The sequence below is a fragment of the Camelina sativa genome, chromosome 6 (genome assembly GCF_030686135.1).
Source record: "Camelina sativa cultivar CO46 ecotype springtype chromosome 6, ASM3068613v1".
Taxonomy (NCBI): Eukaryota; Viridiplantae; Streptophyta; class Magnoliopsida; order Brassicales; family Brassicaceae; genus Camelina; species Camelina sativa.
Window position 1 is genome coordinate 5,511,944 of NC_141885.1, and position 23,013 is coordinate 5,534,956.

General features: G+C 37.2%; 2 protein-coding genes and 2 pseudogenes across 7 annotated transcripts; 1 reads left to right on the plus strand and 3 right to left on the minus strand.

The window, feature by feature from the left end:
- Positions 1 to 3,017: 3,017 nt before the first annotated feature.
- On the minus strand, positions 3,018 to 5,349 carry LOC104790483 (uncharacterized; annotated as a pseudogene). Its single transcript, XR_015559407.1, has 3 exons — positions 5,214 to 5,349; positions 4,964 to 5,122; positions 3,018 to 4,807 (listed from the first exon to the last, which is right to left on the minus strand). The product of XR_015559407.1 is annotated as an uncharacterized LOC104790483 (transcript).
- A 283-nt stretch (positions 5,350 to 5,632) lies between these two features.
- On the minus strand, positions 5,633 to 11,921 carry LOC104790484 (protein TRANSPARENT TESTA 9). Of its 5 annotated transcripts, none has more exons than XR_768696.3 (22): positions 11,462 to 11,907; positions 10,596 to 10,647; positions 10,431 to 10,507; positions 10,224 to 10,357; positions 10,045 to 10,141; positions 9,903 to 9,960; positions 9,704 to 9,812; positions 9,482 to 9,605; positions 9,135 to 9,321; positions 8,664 to 8,986; positions 8,458 to 8,546; positions 8,279 to 8,349; positions 7,972 to 8,082; positions 7,822 to 7,887; positions 7,519 to 7,656; positions 7,317 to 7,422; positions 7,170 to 7,241; positions 6,993 to 7,051; positions 6,745 to 6,904; positions 6,452 to 6,603; positions 6,004 to 6,338; positions 5,633 to 5,898 (listed from the first exon to the last, which is right to left on the minus strand). XR_768696.3 is itself a non-coding variant. In XM_010516245.3 (21 exons), exons 1-21 carry the CDS (start codon positions 11,512 to 11,514, stop codon positions 6,066 to 6,068), a joined length of 2,511 nt encoding a protein of 836 aa, XP_010514547.1. In that variant the 5' UTR covers positions 11,515 to 11,921; the 3' UTR covers positions 5,633 to 6,065. The 5 variants fall into 5 exon arrangements, 3 of the variants coding, with proteins under 3 accessions (XP_010514547.1, XP_087309001.1, XP_087309002.1); XR_015558857.1 differs by having other exon boundaries at positions 5,723 to 5,898; positions 7,822 to 7,899; XM_010516245.3 differs by having other exon boundaries at positions 5,633 to 6,338; positions 11,462 to 11,921.
- Positions 11,922 to 17,388: 5,467 nt separating this feature from the next.
- Positions 17,389 to 18,100, minus strand: LOC109132508 (uncharacterized; annotated as a pseudogene).
- Positions 18,101 to 20,245: 2,145 nt separating this feature from the next.
- Positions 20,246 to 22,457, plus strand: LOC104790485 (inactive LRR receptor-like serine/threonine-protein kinase BIR2). The gene has a single exon (XM_010516246.3). It carries the CDS (start codon positions 20,402 to 20,404, stop codon positions 22,223 to 22,225), a length of 1,824 nt encoding a protein of 607 aa, XP_010514548.1. The 5' UTR covers positions 20,246 to 20,401; the 3' UTR covers positions 22,226 to 22,457.
- The last annotated feature ends 556 nt before the right edge of the window (positions 22,458 to 23,013 follow it).

The window sequence follows — 23,013 nt, forward strand, 5'->3', positions numbered from 1 at the left end:
TGTTAATACATGCAATAGCTCAAAATTAGAACTACTAATTGGGTGGACTGTCCGTGAATTACATTAAATCATGGACAAAGACTGAGAAACGCAAATTTTTTTTTCACAAATTTAGCTTATTTAACAAAACTTAAGTGATAAATATAAAGATAAGTGTGAAGTAATCTTAATGCAAGTCAATGGTAAGTGCTTAATACATAAAGCACCATCACACCAGAGATCGAATCTTACTCCCTACGAATGTAGAGATTTGACTAATGGTTAAGTATATTTACTTTTTAGTGTTGACGTATATTTTTTTATGTAAGTACTGTATATACTTATAAAATACTTAGTTTAGAAACACTACTATTTGAAAAGGATGTTTTTGTTATTAACTCTTTCGCTACTCATGTCCCCCAAATGTTGTGTACCAAAAGCGGACAACCATATTTTTGGTCAGTTGTACGCATAGACAGTTCAACTGCGGTTAAATACGCTTGAGACAGCTCTATTCAAAAATGCAAATAACCAAATAAATATATTGGGTTGTTATTTCCTTAGTGGAAAAATATATCAGAGAAGTGTAAGCTACTCAAAGTGACGTTTTAATGCGATACCGCATGCTAAGCTGAGAGGAGCGAACACAGTTTTCGGAAAATGGGAATATGTAAACAAAAGTATAAACTTTTTTTAACAAGTTGGAATATTGAATAAAAATACGTCATCAGTATGAAAATTTTTTTGTCCGGGTCTTCGTGGCCTAATGGTAAGGACCGCCTCTGGTTGCAAACACAATCCGAGTTCGAACCCTGCTAGAAGGAACTTTCTCACGAATTCTCGGACACCCACATGGGTATGGGTCCTTGTTTTCGACCCATTTGAATACCTGGAAGGGGGTCTATCCATGAATTGCCCTTTCCCCAGGGTGGGCCTATATGGGCTTAGGATTACCCCTGAGTTAACAAAAAAAAAATTATAAAAAAACAATAGTGTTAAAAATTTTAAATATAATAATTAAAACACATTACACGCCTGCTGCTCTCTGTCTTGTTAATTATCTCATGGCATTGTGGCCCCCATGTTTGTTCTTCTTTCCCAAACACATGCGGTTTCTGTTTTGGTAATGTTCTAATCCCAAAAAACATTTTGTACTTATATATTGATATACTATATTTTAAGCAGATATCATTCAAAATTATATATATATATATATATTTTACTGACAATTTTTAAAATATGGATTCATTCAAAAAGTTAAAAAAAATATTATAACATAATACTAGTGTAATGTATAGAAATCAAGAATTTGCATTCATTCGATCGACAAAAATGTTTATAATTCAGAAATTTTAGTAAATAAATTTAAATCAGATTTTAAACATTGTTACTAAAAAAATTTGCATTTTTATTAAGTTTTTTTTTCTTTTTTTGTTTTGAAAAAGGTGGTGACTCAAGAAACACACAAATATGAACACAATAAGGTGAAATTAACATATACAATCCATATTGATAAATAAAACTGTCAGTTACTTTTTTCGTTCCTTTGGTGTTCCTTACTTACTTCATCGAGTCTTTAATTATGTTAGTATTCTAACATGTAATACTCACCTCACGAAAATATTGAAGTAATGTTCAACATTTTTACAAGATAATATGCACTAGATACAACAAAAATCAAAAAGAATTAACAAAAATCAAAAAGAATTAAGTAACTACCATTGATGTGACAGGATGTTTTCTCTCTTCGTATACAATTACTTTTATACCCATTGCATATATTACATGTTATTTATTTAAATATCATGTCATTTTTTAGAACGAAATTATATGTCGGTTTGGGTTCACAAATGAAATGGTTAGGGTTTAGATTTTACAATTGAAACGAAATTATATGTCGGTTTTGGATTCACAAATGAGATGATTAGGGTTTAAATTTTACAATTAGAACGAAATTATATGTCGGTTTGGGTTCACAAATGAGATGGTTAGGGTTTAGATTTTACAATTAGAACGAAATTATATGTCGGTTTGGGTTCACATATTATACGTCGGTTTGGATTCACATATGAGATGGTTAGGATTTAGATTTTACAATTAAAACGAGATTATTTGTCGGTTTGGGTTTACAATTAAACGCTATTTAGTTCAATATAACATGTAAAATATAAATATTACATGTTATTTTTAAAAATCACACCAAATCTTTCACTCTTTCTATCTAACACAAAAACAAAAACATGGGCCCTATGGTATTTTCCTATAAAAAAAAAATATTATTGTGGTATTTTGTTTATTTTACTCCATATTTGTCCTATCTACTAATATTACCCTTTTTATAAATTCTTATAAATTTTTTACCAAGTAGTCTTAATAGAACAGCCAATATTTAGTTTATCACATCTCTTACCACTATCTTGTATCGCTTCTAAATGTTTAATCACTCTTACTGTTTAAATGTTTATCACATCTCTTACCACTATCTTGTATCACTTCTAAATGTTTAATCACTTTAAAGAAATTTCTTTATCGCTAAAAAGATTCGTACCCTATGTATTTTGATCATAAATCAGGTCGCTGTTTTCTAGCGTAACAATTTCAAGAAAGGAAAGAAGTAGAAATTTATTAAAAATACAGTAAAAGTGATTGTCAATAAATGGTTAAGCTTATTGAGAGTTTGGTACGATTCTTGATGACATCGGTGTTTGGATGCAAAACATCCAAAAACTACATGAATGGCTTGGATCTCGTCAAAAGAAGACTGTTGTAAAAATGATTTTGTGTATGTTTTATCCCTTGAATGGGTTGCATGAAATGGTAGAAACTATGAACTCTATGGTAACGAAACTTGGTTGTGTTCATATTCTTTTATAACGAGGTTCATTCAGGTTTGGTTATAGTTTCAACTTCGATTATGGGGTTTGGCATGACTATAGGGTATTCGAGGTCAATGGGCTTTTGAGACACCCTTGGGTAATAATTAACACTTTCAAAACTCACATAATAATTAGTTATGATTCTCCCTTGCGTCACTAAAATCTCAAAACCCACATAAATTACTTCATTTAAAGAGCTAAAATAACTGGTGTTCTCTAAGTTCCAATGACACCAAGAAAAAACAATAGGGTTGTTCACAATAAGGTGTCAAGATAGATAAATACATAATTCTAAGCTTTAAGACTTTAGTTTGATATACAAGCTAGTTCCCTTGAACAAAGCTTTGCCACTGTACCATCAGTTTTCAGACAAGGAAATAAACTGCACATGACCAAAAGAGCAGCATTAACTGAACAAATGCTGTGAGTACTAATAGTTGTAAGCACTGTCATATCAGATATTTTGTCTCTAGTAGCAACTAGCAACTGTGAAACATGAATAGATAGTTACCTAACTGTGGGGTTACTCGTAGATGATTCATTACTCAGAACTGGATTCAATTAGATCTTATGCATTGTTTTCTTTCTCTTCCACCTTTCTCTTCCGTGGAGTGTGGTTATTGACATCGTTTAAGTTTAAAGATCCCTTTTTCCGTTTCCTTTGGTATGTATACTTCACAAGGCGATTTTCGTCAGCTCTCAGAGACTCACTGATTTGATATGACACCACTGCATTAGCTTTCAACTCAGAACATGGATCAACCAACTCAGGGCCCATTCTTGATTTCAAGTCTTCAACTGTTGATCGATTTGTTGCATTCACACTGAAGACAGTAGCATTTGTGGATCCTGAAGTTGGATATACATTGCATTTAACTGAAGTTAACCCATGATCCAAACGACGAAGCGGCTTTATCTTAGTCTCGTCCAACCCTTTACCGACATCAACCTCTTCATTCTCTACCGACAGATGAGTATCCATGGAATCTTCGCCATTCTTGGAACAGGGAATATCAGAGTGAGATTGACAAGGTTTTATAAGCTGACTTTGAGACCTAACTTGTGTAGCTTTTCGTTTGCTCCACCTCCTCTTTCTCCTTCCTTTTGATTTGCGAGTCTTCTTGATTCCTAGTGAATTAGACGGCTTTATGGGCACCACCTCTGCATTCGTAGCTCCAATAGCGAGAACAAGAGATCTAGTGTTTACTGAGCTCAAGTTTTCTTCACTATCCTTGTCAGTTGTGCGTCGTTCCTCTCCGTTTGCAGAATGAGATGATTTCCTCTCCAAAGCATGGATCCTCTGTGTACACCCATTTCGAGACAGCTCAAGCTTTTTGCTCCTAATATTGGCTTCAGACTCACAACAAGCCTTTGAAGTTTCAACACTCAACCCGTGAAACTGCTTTTCGTCATTTCCACCACATTCATCATCAAACAATGAGCTCTGATTCAAAAGAGAGCCACTCATATCTGCAACTTCTTGATCAGGATGCAAACTTGCAATAACCTCTGCAACAGAAATGGTTTCCTTACCACCACATTCATCATCAAGCAATGAGCTCTGATTCAAAATAGAGCCACTCGTATCTGCATCCTCTTGATCAGGATGCAAACTTGCAATAACCTCTGCAGCAGAAATGGTTCCCTTACCACCACATTCATCATCAAGCAATGAGCTCTTCTGATTCGGAAAAGAGTCACACTCACTCCTGTCTTGATTAGGATGAACACTTCCAACAACAACCTCTACATCAGCAGCAATCTTCTGAACAGGAATGGTTTCTCGTTCCTTGTTAACAACAACATTATTTGCCTGCCTCGCTTTCTCCAATTTGTCTCTGACCCATCTCAGACCTCAAATCAGTGATAATATCTTCAGCCTCTTGTAACTGAGCTTCAAGCAAATCAATCTGTGGTTGCTTGTTTGATGATGTTATCTCTGCTTCAATTGTCTATCCATAAAACTCAAATCAGTAAGTAACAAACCCAACAACCAAAAATTTATAAAAGCAAAAACTAACACAAGAGATGTAACAACGAAGCTAAAGCTAACACCTTTATCTAAAACCCCTAATAATTTCTCAGAAGACTATATATATATACTTAACCTGAGCATCAATCATCTGTTTCAATCGGACAAATAAACGAAGAGCTTCGTCTTTAGTCCCGCAAAGATCGTGGTGGAACCGAGCTGTTTTGTTTTCTGAAACCATTACCCTAACCGCTGATTCCATCTCCGCGTAAGCTTTCTTCAAGACTGTCCCTTTCTACAACCAAAACACACAAAGCTCACACAATCAACAAAATGACAAACCCAGATCGCTTAAGTAATCAAAACACACAATTTAATCTCTTTACATCTGACTCTTCCATCGTCGCCAATTTCTCCCGCCGAAGAGAAAAAAAAATAAAGCTCTCGCCTTTGCACCGGTGGTGCCGTGGTGGTCGGTTGAGAACTGACAGGCTTTTTGTTAAATTACTATTTAACCCTTCATTTTTTTAATTAATTACAAAAGAAATGATGATATCATTATATCTTTAGATCGATGAAACGACGCGGGATTATACTTACGCTCATTAATCAGTGTGTTAAGCATAAACAAAGAATCCAATAAAGTTTTTTTGGTTATCTTTGACACAAAAGATTATTTTGATTCCGTAGTTAATACTAATACATTTCACAATTATGGTATATTAGTTACCGTTTTATTGAATCACATTACAACGTAATTTAGTTTCTTTCTAGCAATCTAATGCATGGGCAATGGAAGCACAAATCCCCTGAATAAAGTTTTTATTCTTTTTCTTTTGAAACTCATTGATGAAATGAGAATCTCGATATGTTGTTATGTTGCAACCGTACAATATTGGTCGCTTAGAGGAGGATATATCGATGAAGCAAATGGTATTTTTATACAATGATGTTACAATAAGACCACTTTTACAAAAAAAAAAAAAAAAAAAAAAAAAAAAAAATTAACAAAAACAAACAAACAAATGAGCAGCTGAATGAAATGGACACGAAACTTGTGAAACAAGGCACCTGAAAATTGGGTACGTTGAAAGAATCATGGAAGCTGCTCCTAAGAGTGCGTCTAAATTGCATGGCGTTTCATATATTCGAGATGGGGGGAAGATCAATACCAACCTTTTGAATGAGATCTCAACCCGACGAAGACCAAACTGATGAAGACAAGGCGTCGAAATGTTTCATTCATCTTCTTGATGTTTTCTTTCTAGGTCAAATAATGGTCTTAACCTTCTGTCGACCTCGCTGCATTGTTGATCGATCTCACCTGCAACCATTGAATAAGCAGAGTGACAAGATTCATCGTCTCTGAATGCTAATATCCACCTCCCGTCTACTAGACCTTTGGACTTGAGCTTCTCATAGACTCCTCGCTTTGTTGGGTCCAACAACGGTAACGTAGATGGTCGGATTCTCAAGTGTAGCCATTTCGGGTGCTTTTCATCTATCCGGGGCTGAAATACAAACAAAAGATGATAGATCATTTACCATGTTAGATTCTCTCTTTGCAGTGTGATCTTTACAAGAATTTCCAATAAAGAAGAAGACAGTGAAGGTGATAACGTACTTTGCAGCCAGCTAAAGGTGCAGTAACACGGATGATTCCATTATCTGGGTCAGCAAGGAAAATCCACCCAGACACAGCAGACGATAATGCTAGAAACGAGAAATCACGTTCCTTGCCTCTTTCAAAGGCAATCCGACAGGGCACAGCATCAACTGCACCAGGAAAGTTCAAGGAATCGATTAACTTCGGATACCGAGACAACCTAATCAAACTGGAGTTCTAATAGATCATAGACTTTGGGTGGTTTATTAGATAATGTAACTAGGAGAAGCATAAAAGCATCATGTGCCTACCTAGCTTCAGTTGGGTGCCAGGTTTGGGGACTGCAACATCCAAACCAGCAATTGTGGCACGAGACGTTTCAGATCGCTCGGCTGGAGGATGAATAGGTGGTTGATCTGGTAAGGGCCTACCAAGCGAGAAGATTTGGAGTTGATGAAGAAGCACGAAAACCTAAGGAGGATAAGGTTGATATCATATGTCTGTATTATATACCATAACGAAAGTGCTGATAGAAATATGAAGACAATAATTGACATACCTTTACCACCTCGCACATTCTTTCACCTGCTGTGAATGATGATTCGCTAACAGCGTTATCTATAAAAGATCTTTAGTGTTAATGGTTTGTATAGATAGGGATTTAACAAGGGAATAACCATATCATTCACATTTGTTTTCTAGCTGATTGGTGCAAAATGTGTAACAAAAAATTTACCATTTGATGAGAATCTATCGAGCTGGAGAAGAACGGATTTAGGCTCTTTTTGAGGGGATGGAGCTTCGATAACTGTCAGAAGATTTGGTATCAGATTCACTGAATATATCCATACAATCAAAATACAACATTTGCTTCTTTACTTGCCTCTTTTGCACTTTTTCCACTCATCAAGCAGTACTGTGATGAGTAGATCAGGCCAGGTACCTTTAATCTCCTGGGTAAGCGCACTTTTGCATTTCTCATAGGAATCCTGCCATAAGCAGGAAATTGGTAAATAATGAAGAGAGGAAGAGGGGCAAGAGAAGAAGTGTCAAACAAAAAAAGAAACATTTTCAACGCAACATACATTCAACATCTTGAGATGTTTGCGATTAAATTCTGCCTCGCTGTAAGGAAGCAATTGGCGTAACAGCCATCCTCCATCCCATAATGTTTCCGCAGATATGTTTTCTCGGCAGAGAAGACTGACCAATGCATCCACCACCTACAACACATTTTTTATTTAAATCAAGACAAAAAACTTTTGCACAGTTATGCAAAAAGAAAACACCTTTTGCACAGTTAAATCAAGACAAAGAACTACAGAAGTTGAAATTTCAAAAGAAGAAGCTAGGCTGATAACTTTGATTTACAAACATTCATAATTTACCTGATGTCTATGTACACGGGGGCACCTTGCAGCCCCAGGCAATGAACAGCATACTTCAAACTGCTCCTGTTGAAGGTACTGGAACGAATAAATCAATCACAGTATAACACAATACCGAAGAGATGGGGATTAAGAGATGCAGTGAAGTACCTCCAACCTTCGTAGAAACCAATCAAGTTCGCTACTTAAACCATCTATCATAGGACCATTTTTTGGTGAAAACAGTTGTTCTTCGCCAGAGTCCTCCCCAACCAAAGATTGCTGTCACAGATACCAATTAACTTTTGAATAAGAATAAAAAGGCAGTCCAACAAGTAAAGCATATTTTTTATCCATACTATAGTAGATGGTCCAGTAAAATATATTCGTAACAAAATCCATGGAGATGCTAATTACCCTGGCAAATCTAATGGATAAGACATTAAGCACAAGATAAAGGATAATGACAGAAACTCACCAGCAAAAGTTTTTTGTGCTGCTTACGCTGTGGAAGAATGCCAAAAGCATCTAGCATTGACTCTTCAAGTTCTACCAAAAATCAAATGTAAGATGTCAAAATCACAAAAGGTGAGAATAATCTGCACAACATCACCAGAAAAGGCGAGAGAAGAATCTGCATAACGCCATTCCCAATACCTTTCGTCTGCAACAAAGTGGCTAGCACAAACAATGAACCCTGAGCTTGCACATCATCTCCCTCGGAAATATACCGAAGTAAAGTCTCTCTAGTAACAAACAAAAAACCATCAGTTTTATAGTAAAAGCGAACACTATTAAGACAACATCATATGAAAAGTCAACTATCATAATTTTGTTTAAGGTCTTATTTGCTAACATGTTACCTAAACGTAATATGTGAATTGTTGAAGCTAATTTTGGTAGCATCTTCACTGCAAACGTGGGAATTTTTCTCCTCACTCGTGACTGCATTGCTTGAACACTGTTGATCTGCCTCCTCAGTAACGCCATTTTCTGGATGCCCATTTCCATATGTAAGGCGCTGAGGAGCCAAGCTGCTATTAGGTTTCACTAGGGAACTTGAAATGAATGCTTTTACAGGGCAGAAAAGAGTAGCAGCAGTCATATTTGCCAAATCTTTGATTTTAACTATCCGCAGAATGCAAGAAAGCAGATAGAGAGAAGTGACAGGATCAACTGATATATCCTGAAATAAGAACAAAACTAATTTATTACTGAATAAGAATGGTACTCTGGCAAATAGTCAAACCTAACAAGGCTAACAAAATATTATGAAGGACCAAATAAATCAACTCTGAAAACGATTTTAAGAGGAAAAAGGTGATATTTTGTACATTTACAGCCTCGGAGCATAAAGACGGGAGAAGAAGTGGGAGAGTTAGATGCTGCAGAATGTGATCTGTTATCATCCTCCCGATATCAGGTATACCAGCAGAGATAACATCACTAAAGTAGTACAGGGTGTCCTCGATCCCATCAACAGCAGAGAACAATTTTCCACCAGAATCTGGTGATGGGCTCCTTTAGCGAGGATAAAATGAAAAGAAAAAAAGATCAGAAGAAGATTATTTATACAGATCATTCATGAACAAAATAAATTGATAGATGAAAAGGGATTGTGATAAGTCATGATCGATCTACAAGCTATTTCCCTGGGAAATGAAAATGCACTGTATCTTACTTTAGCGTGTTCAACACCATTGCACTTAGATCCATGCATTGCTTTTGGAAAAATGAAACTAACTTTGAAAAGTACTCCGTGTGTGGTGAACTAACCACATAATCATTTACAGAGTCATCGCCAACTGCAAAAACAAACTGACGGCATTAGAAACATTGCTAAAAATTCTGCTTATTTTACAATACAAATGACAAATCGAAAGAACTATTATAAGTGACTGACCGTGATATACATTAAGAGTTAGGGCACGAATTGCAGTGCGTATCATGTTCTCTTCATGAAATGCAAATTGTATGCCTTCGACATAAAGGGGAAAAGAAACTACTACATCCTAGACGCAGAAACTCAGAATTAAAATATGGCAAAAAATATCCATCAACGAATACAAAAGTTAGTAATCTGCAACTTAAAGAATACTCACGTTCTCGGTCTTCAAAAGCAATGATATTGTATGCTTGTTTAGCTTCCCACTAACAGCTCTACATAAAGCAAACAAAAGAACAGTTATCAGATACAGTGAGTAAGTACTTCCTAAAGCCTAGATAACCGCTGGAAAAAATTACCTTAAGAAGGATATGTAGTAAGATAGAAGCTCTTCGTGTTGGAAGTCAAATGTATATGTTATCAAATAGTTTACATATTCGTTACTGAACAAGTAGTCTGCAAGGGATTACTAAAGACATTAATAGACTGTTATCATGGGAATCTTCGTAGAAAAATGGGTTGCACCTAATGAACTTACAGATTGCTTGTTCACTTTTTAGGTTTTGGATCATTATACTCATGGTTTGCAACAACTGGACAGAAACTGTTACCGTCTTGCTAACCCTCAAAATGCGTACAAACTCTCCCATTACTTGTTTCTCCATAAAAAATCTGCAACAATCGCAAATATTAACATATCTGCCAATAGGGAGGGCGCTGAGTGATAATTGGCAAAAAGACTCACTCAAAGAATGAGGGGTCATGCTGATCACCATAGGTTAATATCTCCGCAATTGATCTCAATGCCTCGACAACGAGATCCTTCAAAATGGCACCCGGTAGTCAAAGATCAAAACATAACAAAAATGCCACGACATTTGCTAAAATGCAAAAGACTTATAACACTAACCTTATTAGCTTCGTTCACGATCTGAATTTTTCTCAGCTGGTCAGTCAGATACCTAAACAAACAAATTTTCAACACTTTCATCATCTGATATAATTAATGACAAGACAAACTAATGTCGTAACATGACAACAAGTCAAATTCTTAAGGTCAAGATAGTCCCTTCGACCCACCCAATCGGTTTCAATTTCTATAAAGTTGACCCCTGAATGAAACTGGGGAAGATAAACTTAAACAGTGCCCTTCAATGGCACCATTCAAACTATCCTAGAAACCCTAACTAAATTCAAACAACCCATTCCAAAGAGATGACTACAAAAACATGACACAATTTTAAGCATATAATTCAAAAAAAATCGTTCAAAACTCTCAACCAATCTCAGTCACAACAGAAAGTAAATCACAAATAAAACTTGTTCACCAAAAATCAAAGACGATCAAACAAACAAACAAACAAACAAACAAAAACAAACTTTCAACACTTATGGTTTCATCATCATCTGGTACAATCAACAAACACCTAATGTCGTAATTCGTAACACTAAGATCTAATAAACTTCCATTGTCCTATGGTCAAAAGATACACCCGCCCAAATTGGCTGCAATATATATAAAGTTGACCCCTGACTGAACTTAAAAAGAGTTGCAATAACAATGACACCATTCAAACAATCAAACACTACTCCAAGCAGTAACCTAATTGTAAACTGCCCAAGTCAAAATACCAAAGAGAGTATGACCCCAAAACAAAACAAAACATCCCAACAACAACACCTTCAAAAGACTGAATTTTTTAGGCCATAAAAAATTCACAAAATCTCTACAATGATCAAATTCACAAAACAGAAATTAACCCAATCAAACAAAACCTGAGTTCGGCTAAGGAGAATCGATCTCGGGGTCTTAAGAAAGAAAGCCACATGATTTGTTCAAATCAAAGTTTTTCTCTGGATCATCCTTCACTCCCGAGAAAACCCCAATTCCATAATCTCTCTCCTCCACGACGATTAAAGGAAACTTTGACGAAATCGGATCCAGTTCCACGTTTGGTAAGCTCTCTCACCAGGATCAAAATCATACAAAACAAAAGAAAAAAACCAAATTCGTGTATCGAGCGAAACGAAATTTCGAATTTTTTCCGAATGGGTTTTTTTTAGATGGTTTCTTCTCCGGGAAACAAACAGGACAATGTTGACGGCAATTTGCGAAATTGAAAGCACCGAAGTGGGTTGAGAGCTGGCGTTGTTGGGTCAAGTACTTTATATTCGGATCCGGGTCGGCTTTAATCTCGAGTTCAAAAGAAAGAATCTTGTTCAATTGAAAGATCCCTCTGACTCAATAAGAGGCTTTAACTATAAGCAAATGCTAGATAGGTTCACAATCTACCGCCACGTCATAGATATTTATTTCGGGAGATCCATCAAAATCCAATTTTTTTTATATCATACATTAAAAAAATCTTACACGCAATTTTGAAAATTTTAATTAATAAAATGTTACATTATTTATAATAAAATAAATTAAAAACAAATCACAAAAATTAAATCATTAATACAAACATTTATTTGTTGGCCAAATTAGGTCTCGGCATAAAAAACCATATCCGAATACCCAACCCGAAACGTATCCAGAAAAACTGAGTTTGGGTTGAGTACGGATTCATGTATAAAATCCTATTGGGTTCTATTTTCTAATACTCGTGGGTTCGGGTTAGGATCGGATAATAGCCGGTAACCGTTTGGTACCTATCAAACCCAAACATATAAACATATTTATAATATTTAACGTTAATATAATCCAATTACCCAAAATTATGATTATAATTTTAAATATTTTAATTAGTTTTATACCTAAATATCAAAAATAATTAAAATATCTAAAATAATTTGTTACATAAGTCAAAATTTATTTAAATTTAAAGATATTTTTTGGGTATCCGGTAGTTCGGGTACTAATCGGGTTCTGAAATTTGTAACCCAAACCGACTCGAACCTGATAGTATCTAAATCGAACTGAACTCATGTATAAAAAAATACCAAATAGATTATATTTTTCTTAACTCGTTTATCGGAACCTGAACGGGTTACCTAAATGCCTAGTCCTTGACTCAAAACTCTTTTTTCCTAGAGTCTCCCATATGTACTCAACTCAAGCAAACACATTTTGAAATGAGAGATGAATCCTTCTATTTTTTTTATGTATTCATTTTAATGTGTTTAGTTAATTATAGATGTGAAATTATATTTATACTAGATAAGGGCCCGCACGATGTGCAGGTTTAAAAATTGTTGAAAAAAATAAATCATAAACCTTAAACAATTTTTTGAAAATATATAAAAAATATTTGTTTCCTAAAGTAAATATATTAATAATTTAAGTTAGAGAATATTTGTATGTACCTTCATACATTTATTTATATTTATATATTTTTAATATATTATAATAATTATTACAATTGACACGTGTCACGATTTAATGAGTTAGTAACTTCAATATTTAATCGTTAAAATTGACACAAAATTGACATGTGTCATGATGTGGTAAGTTTTTAACTTTAATCTCTATTCATTAAAACTAACACGTGTCACAATTTGATGAGTTACTAATTTTGAAAACCAAGGTTTATATAATAAAATTTATGAGATACATCATTGTTGGGACTAATATAATTAAAAAAACTTAGTAAAATGACTTATGATATAATATGTAAAAGAAAATATGAAACCTCAAATTTGAACAAAACTACTAATTTTCGTTTAGGCAATTTCATATTTATGTTTAATAGTATATATATTTATGTAAGATATTGAGTTTTAGATATGAGTTATCTAAATAGTAAATACCAATCCAAATAACTCAAATCTTAAATTCGTGTATATTACTAATATCACGTAAATGTATGTTAGTACGTAAAACATGCATGTATCCAAACTAATTAGGATTTTTTCAGTTGGATCATGTTTTGCGTGAGCCACCTAACCTAAACTGGCTAGTGAGGGTATTGTTTATGCCAAACCATACCAGCAAAGCAAAAACAAAGATCGATAGATCTTATTGCTATTCCAAACTGAACTTGAAGTAAACGCGTACGTGAATATATCGTTACGATGTTGCATGTTATACAATGCACAATGTCATAAAATGTTTGTCCAAAGTCCAAAGATGGTGACAAAATGCAGCGTTGCAATGAAAGCCCGTAGAAGAAACTGTAAGATTGAGTAACCTCCGTGAGGAGTCTGTCATATTGATGTCGCAATATATAATGTGTACAAGAGTATTCTAACTACCGAAGATACCGAATATATCATATACAACATAAGAGATATGGATATAGTCAAATCTATGCTAACACTCCCTCGTAGTCGGAGCGGGAGTAAGACGGACGCTCAGGCTGGACCGGAAGTCGAGAAACAACGGAGAAGGTAGTCCTTTGGTGAAGATGTCGGCGTACTGATATGCAGACGGGACATGAAGCACTCGTATCTGGCCAAGAGCAACACGTTCCCTTACAAAATGTATGTCGATTTCAACATGTTTGGTTCGCTGATGCTGAACCGGGTTGGCGGAGAGATACACCGCACTCACATTGTCACAGTAAACCAGCGTGGCCTTGTTGATCGGAAGATGGAATTCGAGTAAAAGATTGCGTAGCCAGGAAGCCTCAGCAACTGCGTTGGCAACCCCACGGTACTCTGCTTCTGCGCTAGACCGTGAGACCGTCTGTTGTCGCTTAGTCGACCAAGAGATCAAGTTGTCTACAAGAAAGACACAATAGCCGGATGTAGAACGGCGAGTGTCGGAGCAACCAGCCCAGTCCGCGTCAGAGTAGGCAACCAGACGATCGACAGAGGAACGATAGAGCTGAAGACCATGTGTTAAAGAACCCTTGAGGTACCGCAAGATTCTCTTCAAGGCATTGTAATGAGCCTCCCTAGGATCATGCATATGAAGACAGACCTGCTGAACGGCATACGCAATGTTCGGGCGTGTGAATGTAAGGTACTGAAGCGCTCCAGCGAGGCTAAGGTACAATGTCGGATCAGAGACCGGAGGACCAACATCCGCTGGTAGCTTAGAGTTCGTATCCACCGGAGTGAGGCAAGAACTGCAATTAGTCATGGAGGCGCGAGCCAAAATCTCAGTCGTATACTGCCGTTGATTCAAGAACAGACCCGTCTTAGTTCGTGAGACCGCTATGCCAAGGAAGAAGTGAAGCTGACCAAGATCAGTCATCTCGAATTCAGAGTGCAAGGAGGAGATGATGGAGTTGAGGAGACGAGTAGATGAGGCCGTAAGAACGATATTGTCAACATAAAGCAAGAGGTAGGACAACTCCTTATTACGAGAGTAGATGAAGAGAGATTGGTCGCATTTGCTTTGGTTGAATCCGATCTTCTTGACATATGTGGCAAACCGATGGTACCAGGCCCGGGGAGCCTGTTTAAGGCCATATAGTGACTTACGTAACAAGCAAATGTGATTTGGCTTTGTAGGATCGACGAATCCAGGTGGCTGATGCATGTAAAACATTTCCTCTAGATCACCATTGAGAAATGCATTCTTAACATCAAGTTGATGAAGTGGCCAATCCTTAGACACGGCGACGCCAAGTACCGCGCGGATCGTTGCAGGCTTGACGACGGGGCTGAAAGTTTCATCACAATCCACTCCCACTTGTTGAGACCGACCATTAGCAACCAAGCGGGCTTTGTATCGGGCAAGGTTGTCGTTGGCGTCGTACTTGTGCCTGAAAAGCCATAAACATCGAAAAATGTTAGTAGCAACCGGATGCGGGACAAGGTCCCACGTTCTAGCTTTAATCTGAGCCCTATACTCCGAGGTCATGGCTGGGTTCCAATTTGGATCTTTAGCAGCCTGTACATGAGAGAAAGGTAGGGGAGATATGGTTGAAACATTAAGATTGAGACGATGAATGGGCTTGGTGATGCCATTGCGGCTGCGGGTTGTCATAGGATGAGTGGGAGGTGGGTTGTTTGGCTCAATGTTTGATTGCGGAGGTTGGTTGTTAGGCTCATCGTTTGGTTGCGGAGGTGAGTTTGGAGGTTGTTGCGAAGGTAGCAGAGGAACTATCCTCGGAATCGGAGGGGGAGGAGAGGATGGGACGGTGTGCATTTGCGGGAACGGTTCCGGAGAGAAGGGAAGCTGTGAAAAGGGAAAGACAGATTCATCAAAAATAACATGACGAGAAAAGATAATCTTACAAGACGAGAGATCAAGGCAACGATAGCCTCGATGATCATGTGGATAGCGAGGGAAAACACAAGCCGTAGAATGAGGATCAAGCTTGTGTGTTGTTACGGGAAGGAGATTAGGATAACACAAACACCCAAAAACACGAAGATGAGAGTAAGATACTGGTTTGTTGTGTAAGCGAGAGTATGGAACCTCATTGTTGATAGTAGAAGAAGGGACGATGTTTAACAGATACACTGCCGTATGAAGTGCCTCCACCCAAAATGTCACTGGTAAGGACGCCTGGACCAGCAAGGTACGGACCACAATGTTGATGGTGCATAGCATTCGTTCCGCCTTGCCGTTTTGTTGTGATGTGTGAGGACAGGAGAGTCGTATTATGGTGCCTTCAGACGCCAAGAAATCGAGCATGGCCCGGTTGGTAAACTCCCCACCGTTGTCACATTGGAGAGCTTTGATGGAGCAACTAAATTGGGTTTTGACATATGCGGCAAAGTGCAAATATCTGCTAAACACGTCATTTTTTCTTTTTAAAGGATAAACCCAAACAAACTGTGAGAAATGATCAAGTAAAAGCAAATAGTATTTTATTCCACTAGAACTTGAAACAGGGGAGGTCCATAAATCAGAGTGAACTAAGTCAAAAGCAGAGGAAACAATGGAAGTAGAAGAAACAAACGGGAGTCGTGTATGTTTGCCGAGTTGGAAAACATGACACAACGTGGAGTCTTTATTACTAGAAATAAAAGAAGACGAAGAACCTAAACGACGGAGAGATGCATCATTCAAGTGACACAATCGCTTGTGCCAAATTGCGCCTGAGGTAAGTGCAAGTGGCATAGTGTGACCGGTGTGTTGTGTCACCGAATAGAGAGGACCGGAACTATTGCACCGGAGCAGGGGAAGTCGGGTTTGAAGGTTCTTAACAGAGAAACCAAACAGATCAAATTCAACGGTACAATTATTATCAGTGACAAACCGACGTACCGAAATCAAGTTTTTGATAATAGACGGACAAACAAGAACGTTTCTTAAGGAGAGAGGACGAGATGAGGAAGGGATACTACCAAAACCCATTTTACTAACAAGAGCTGAAGCGCCATTGCCAACCTTAATCAGAGGAAGAGGAGTCAAATTAAAAGTAGAATGTAGGTTACCTTGTTGCTGCATGACATGGCTGGTGGCACAAGTGTCCATAACCCAAGCTGGATCAAACGGGTCCTGCAGGCTCATTGTGCTGAACGCATGAGAGAGAGCAGTGGGGATCTGATCGCTAGGAGGAGCAGAGGACACCGATCGGGTAAGATGTGACTCGCCATGTTGTCGAGGAGGTGGTCCAAGAAGACTGCCGGAGTTGTGGTGTTGAGGCTGATGGTGTTGTGGCAACAATGCGTAGGGCGGTTCGTGGTAGTAGTTATGTTGTGGAGAGGGATGAAGGGGATACCCGTACCGATACAGATACAGAGCGTTGTACGGCCAAGACGGTAGAGGTGGTGGAGTGGACCATGAGTTGTTGCCATTGTTGTTGTAACGACCACCGCGGGAGCGATTGTTGTTGTTGTTGAAACGTCCGCCACATCCTCTACTTGTTGTTGTTGTTGTAGCGTTGTGGTGAATCAGTTCCCGTGAAGAGCACGTCAGAGGAGGATTGATGATGCAGATTGGTGGGATTGGGGCGGATCAGCTTCTTGAGTCGTTCTTCCTCCATGATCAACATGGATCGAGCAGTGGAGAAGGAGGGGAATGGACTTTTGTGTTTGATCACATTAATGATGGAATCAAACTTGTCATTAAGACCATTAAGCATATGCATAACAAGGATCCGTTCGGGGACAGGAGAGTCCATATTGGCAAGGAGGTCGGAGAGAGTCTTGAGTTACTTATAGTACTCGTGAATGGAGAGATCGCCAACCGAGAGATTACGTAACTCGTTGTCAAGTTGCAGAGCACGAGCTTCCTTGTTGTCACGGAACAGATTCTCGATGGACAGCCACAGATCACGCGCCGTGCATTTGGTTTTGAGGACAGTGTCAAGAATGGATTCGGATATAGTTCCGTAAATCCACATCTTGACAAGGCCATCATGTTCCTTCCACGGCGCCGGATCGGTTGAGGGTTGTGGCGAGGTGCCATCGAGGTGACCCAAGACGCCAAAGGTGAGGCAAATGAGTTTTGAACAACTCTCTCCAAGTATCATAGTTAAGTTTGTCCATGTCAAGGACAATAGGAATGTAGGCACGGATCTGGGAAATGCCAAATGGTTTGTCATTTTTGGGAGGAGACGTGGTGGCCATGATTAGAGAAGAAGAGAGGATATGTTAAAGAAGAGAAGAGAAAACAGAGGATGTCGAGAAAAACAGAGTAGGGAGAAGGAAGAAGAAGAACAAGAGAGCGGAGCAGGATCGATAGCGGCGTAAATCCAAAAAAAAATTATGAGATATTAGGGTTTAGGCCCTCTAATACCATGTAAGATTGAGTAATCTCTGTGAGGAGTCTGTGATATTGATGTCGCAATATATTATGTGTACAAGAGTATCCTAACTACCGAAGATACCGAATATATCATATACAACATAAGAGATATGGATATAGTCATATGCTAACAAAAACATGTTGAAACACCCGGACTCGGAGGCAGAGCCCATCTTGTATGGGTGTCAAGACGTCCGGTCAACCAACTTTGTGAATATAGGCAAATAAGTGAATGTTGGACTTTCCAAAGGGGGCCAAAGATCCCACCCAAAAAGATAAATAATAATAATAATATTCTTATAATTTCGTATACAAATTATTGAATGATAATATTAGTGCAAATTTTGTTTTCCACTGTAGTAATACAATAGAATAGTATATAATTGTATGTGCATCTATTAAAAACACTTGAGTAAACTGCCAAATGATTTCGTTGGTCAAGAAACGGAGGCCAACGAAATATGCAAATTGTATATATATATATATATATATATATTCACATTAAAATATATGGATGATCCTATTATTTTCACCGCAATTGTGGTATTCGTAATCATATATAGGTAGGTAGGTTAGTTATAAACTATTTAAAATGATATCATTGAAAATTCCTACACTTGTTTAATTCAAAAGTGCATATTTGACCATACCAAACCCATTCGTACCTAAACTTACTCTCACGGTTTCATCAAAAAGGTTTACAGTTATAACTTTTATAACAGCACTTGCATGTGCAATAATAGTATCAGTTTGAACATACATGCAATTCCCGTAGATAGATACCATATTAATGATGATGTTGAGGTTTTTAAATTCAAGCAAAGATAATAAGAAAACTCCACTATGATGCACATTACATATGCTCCTCATGATCTGTTTTGTTCATCTGCAACAGTCTCACTTAGACGTACGCATAGTGAATCTGTTGTTTGACATTCATGTCACTCACCTTCTTCTGGTTTCACAAGAAACTCTTAAGATGCAATTTTTTTTATCTCTACTAATCCACTTAGCTAGATTATTCTCAAGGACTTATACATAATGCAGTAGATATTTTACCTTCTTCTCCACTATATTACTGTTGTACACTTCATTTGGAAAGAAAAAGAAAAAAAAAGAATTAAGTAATCTTAATTATCTTTATGGATAAAAACATGGTTTGTGATCCAAATATATATCATTTGGACTAATAATTGCAAATAGTGTGTAATCCTAAATATGTCATTTGGACTAATAATTGCAAATAGTGTGTAATCCTAAATATGTCATTTGGACTAATAATTGCAAATAGTGTGTAATCCTAAATATGTCATTTGGACTAATAATTGCAAATATATAGTGTTTTAAGAAGTGCAAATCTAGTAAATATATCATTTGATTAACTTTACTAAAAGTTATTTCAATAGTTTTTGATATCTTAAGGATTAAAATTTAGAAAATTTAAACTGGCATGTTTAATTTTAGTAACTTTTTTATCGACACACAATATCATATTCTGTACCAAAAGGACCAAAACCATAAGCATTTCAACATTTTATCTTTACTTCATAAACCTTTTTTTAATGTTTAAAAAAAAAAAAAATCGTTTCACCAAAAACTTTTTTATATATTCCGAAATTTATGTGTCAAGGAATCGCAATTTCATTTCTAGATATAACAAACATGTATGTTATGTTATGTAACATGATCAATCTATACGAGAGAGAAGGCAACTTAAAGGTAAAAAAAACATATCATTTATCAATCCATTAAAAAATAATTCGAAAATAATGAATTTTCATTTTAATTGCTTTGAAAAACATTAATAAAAAACTACTGTATTTTGCCCAAAAAAAAAAAAAAAAAAAAACTACTGTATTTTCCAGTCAGTCATAACTCATAAGGAATGAACAAAGAATAATAATAATTAAAGAGATTAGAAAAAAGACAACAAAGTAGTCGTATACTTATAATAATCCTTTAGAGACGACTGTTCAACACGTCTGACTTATAGAGGCTTCTTGTCTCTCTGCGACTTTCATTGGCAGATAGATACACACAAAAAAAAAGTACAAATCTTTACTTCTTAATCCCATAACCCAGAAAAAAAAATAACCTTTGAAACCACTTCATCATCATCATCCATGGAAGAGATCGAGTCAAAGCTAAGAAAGCTTCTTCCTTTATCAATCATCATCTTCCTCTGCTTTTGTTATCCTTCGATGGCTGCAGATGAAGACGACATAAGATGCTTGCGAGGAGTTCAAAGCTCTCTCACAGATCCTCAAGGAGCTTTGAAATCATGGAACTTTGGAAACACAACTGTTGGGTTTCTCTGTAATTTCGTTGGTGTGTCTTGTTGGAACAATCAAGAGAATAGGGTTATCAATCTTGAGCTTAGAGACATGGGTTTATCTGGTAAAATCCCAGAATCTCTTCAGTACTGTGGGAGTTTACAAAAACTGGATCTTTCTAGCAATCAGTTATCTGGTAACATCCCTAGAGAGCTCTGTACTTGGTTACCCTTTTTGGTGTCTCTTGATTTGTCAAACAATGAATTGAATGGTGAGATTTCTCCTGATTTAGCTAAGTGTAGCTTTGTGAACTCTTTGGTTTTGTCTGATAACCGGCTTTCGGGTCAAATCCCGGTTCAGTTCTCTGCTTTAGGGAGGCTAGGGAGGTTCTCTGTAGCTAACAATGATCTCACAGGTCGCATTCCTGCTTTCTTTAGCTCACCGAGTTACTCATCTGATGATTTTAAGGGGAACAAAGGTCTTTGTGGTCGCCCTTTGTCTTCTAGCTGTGGTGGATTGAGTAAGAAGAATCTTGCAATTATAATTGCAGCTGGTGTGTTTGGTGCTGCTGCATCAATGTTGTTGGCTTTTGGGATTTGGTGGTATTATCATTTGAAGTGGACAAGAAGACGAAGAGGCGGTTTAACAACCGAAGTAGGAGTTAGTAGTTTGGCTCAGAGACTTCGTAGTCATAAGCTTACTCAAGTTTCTTTGTTTCAGAAGCCTTTGGTTAAGGTTAAGTTTGGGGATTTGATTGCTGCAACTAATAACTTCAGCTCAGCTAACATTATTGTTTCAACTAGAACCGGGACAACCTATAAGGCGCTTCTTCCTGATGGCTCAGCGCTTGCGGTCAAGCATTTGAGCACGTGTAAGCTCGCGGAGAGGGAGTTTAGGTATGAGATGAATCAGTTGTGGGAGCTTCGTCATCCTAACTTAGCACCACTTCTTGGATTCTGCATTGTGGAGGAAGAGAAGTTTCTTGTTTATAAGTACATGTCTAATGGGACGCTTCACTCATTGCTGGATTCAAATGGGGTTGAATTAGACTGGTCGACTCGGTTTAGGATTGGTTTAGCTGCTGCAAGGGGTTTGGCTTGGCTTCACCATGGATGTAGACCTCCTATACTTCACCAAAACATTTGTTCAAGTGTCATTCTCATTGATGAGGACTTCGATGCGAGGATTATAGATTCAGGGCTTGCTAGGCTTATGGTTCCTTCGGATAACAACGAGAGCAGTTTCATGACTGGTGATTTAGGAGAGTTTGGGTATGTAGCTCCTGAATATTCCACAACAATGCTAGCCTCACTAAAAGGTGATGTATATGGACTCGGTGTTGTCCTTTTGGAGTTGGCAACAGGGGTTAAAGCTCTAGGAGGTGAAGGCTTTAAAGGGAGTTTGGTGGATTGGGTGAAACAGCTTGAAAGCTCGGGAAGAATCACTGATGCATTCGATGAAAACATTCGAGGGAAAGGACATGACGAGGAAATCTTGAAATTTGTTGAAATTGCTTGTAACTGTGTGAGTTCAAGACCTAAAGAGAGATGGTCAATGTTTCAGGCTTACCAGTCACTGAAAGCTATTGCTGAGAAACAAGACTACTCGTTCTCAGAACGAGACGATGACTTCCCTTTGATTTTCGACACGCAAGAGAACGATGAGACCGTGTGAAATGAACCTTTCTGATGGGAGTGGGGGCATAAAAATGGGAGATTACATTATTGGTTGTCTATATCACCTTGTACTACTATTTGTAGAGACACTATATATGTTATTGTAAAAACAGAAGTGTATATGTTATGTGTTTTCTCTTTTGTCAAAGTCTCAAGACATGTTACGTTGCTTTGTTGTTTATTACTGATCAAAACCAAGATTTTGAAGAGAACTGTTGCAAGAGACAAAACATGGGGTTTTTTTTTTTCTTTTTCTTTTTCTTGGCTGCAGTCTTGGAAGAGTGACAAAACAAATTTTTCACTTGTGTTTTCTTTTAAGAACAAAAAGAAAGTGCAGAACAGGATAAAGAAGATTTCTCTGCAGAATCTTACTTTAGGGGGTCTGCTTCTCGATACAGTCAAAATCAATCCCAGAAAAGAAGCTAAAGAAGGCGAGAAAGAGAGAGATGGAGAGAGAAAGAGAGGTTTTGCTTCTATGGTCACTTTGTATCTTTCACTTTGTAAGATGCTATTCAAATACGCAGAGAATATATAAGATTCCCAAAGTTCAGAAGAACCCAAAAAAATGAATACATATGTGATTCTAAAGTTGTGCAAGGACAAGCATCTATTAAGAAGCAATAACATTGGAGTGGGAGATATATATGATAGAAATCAGTAATTTAAGGAATTTTGAAAACAGAGGAGCAACTTTAGTTTAATGGTTTGCTTTAGGCAGAGGGAAACATAAAAAAGCAAACTTTAATGTTTAACAGATTCAAAAAAAAAAAAAAAGAAGGCAAAATA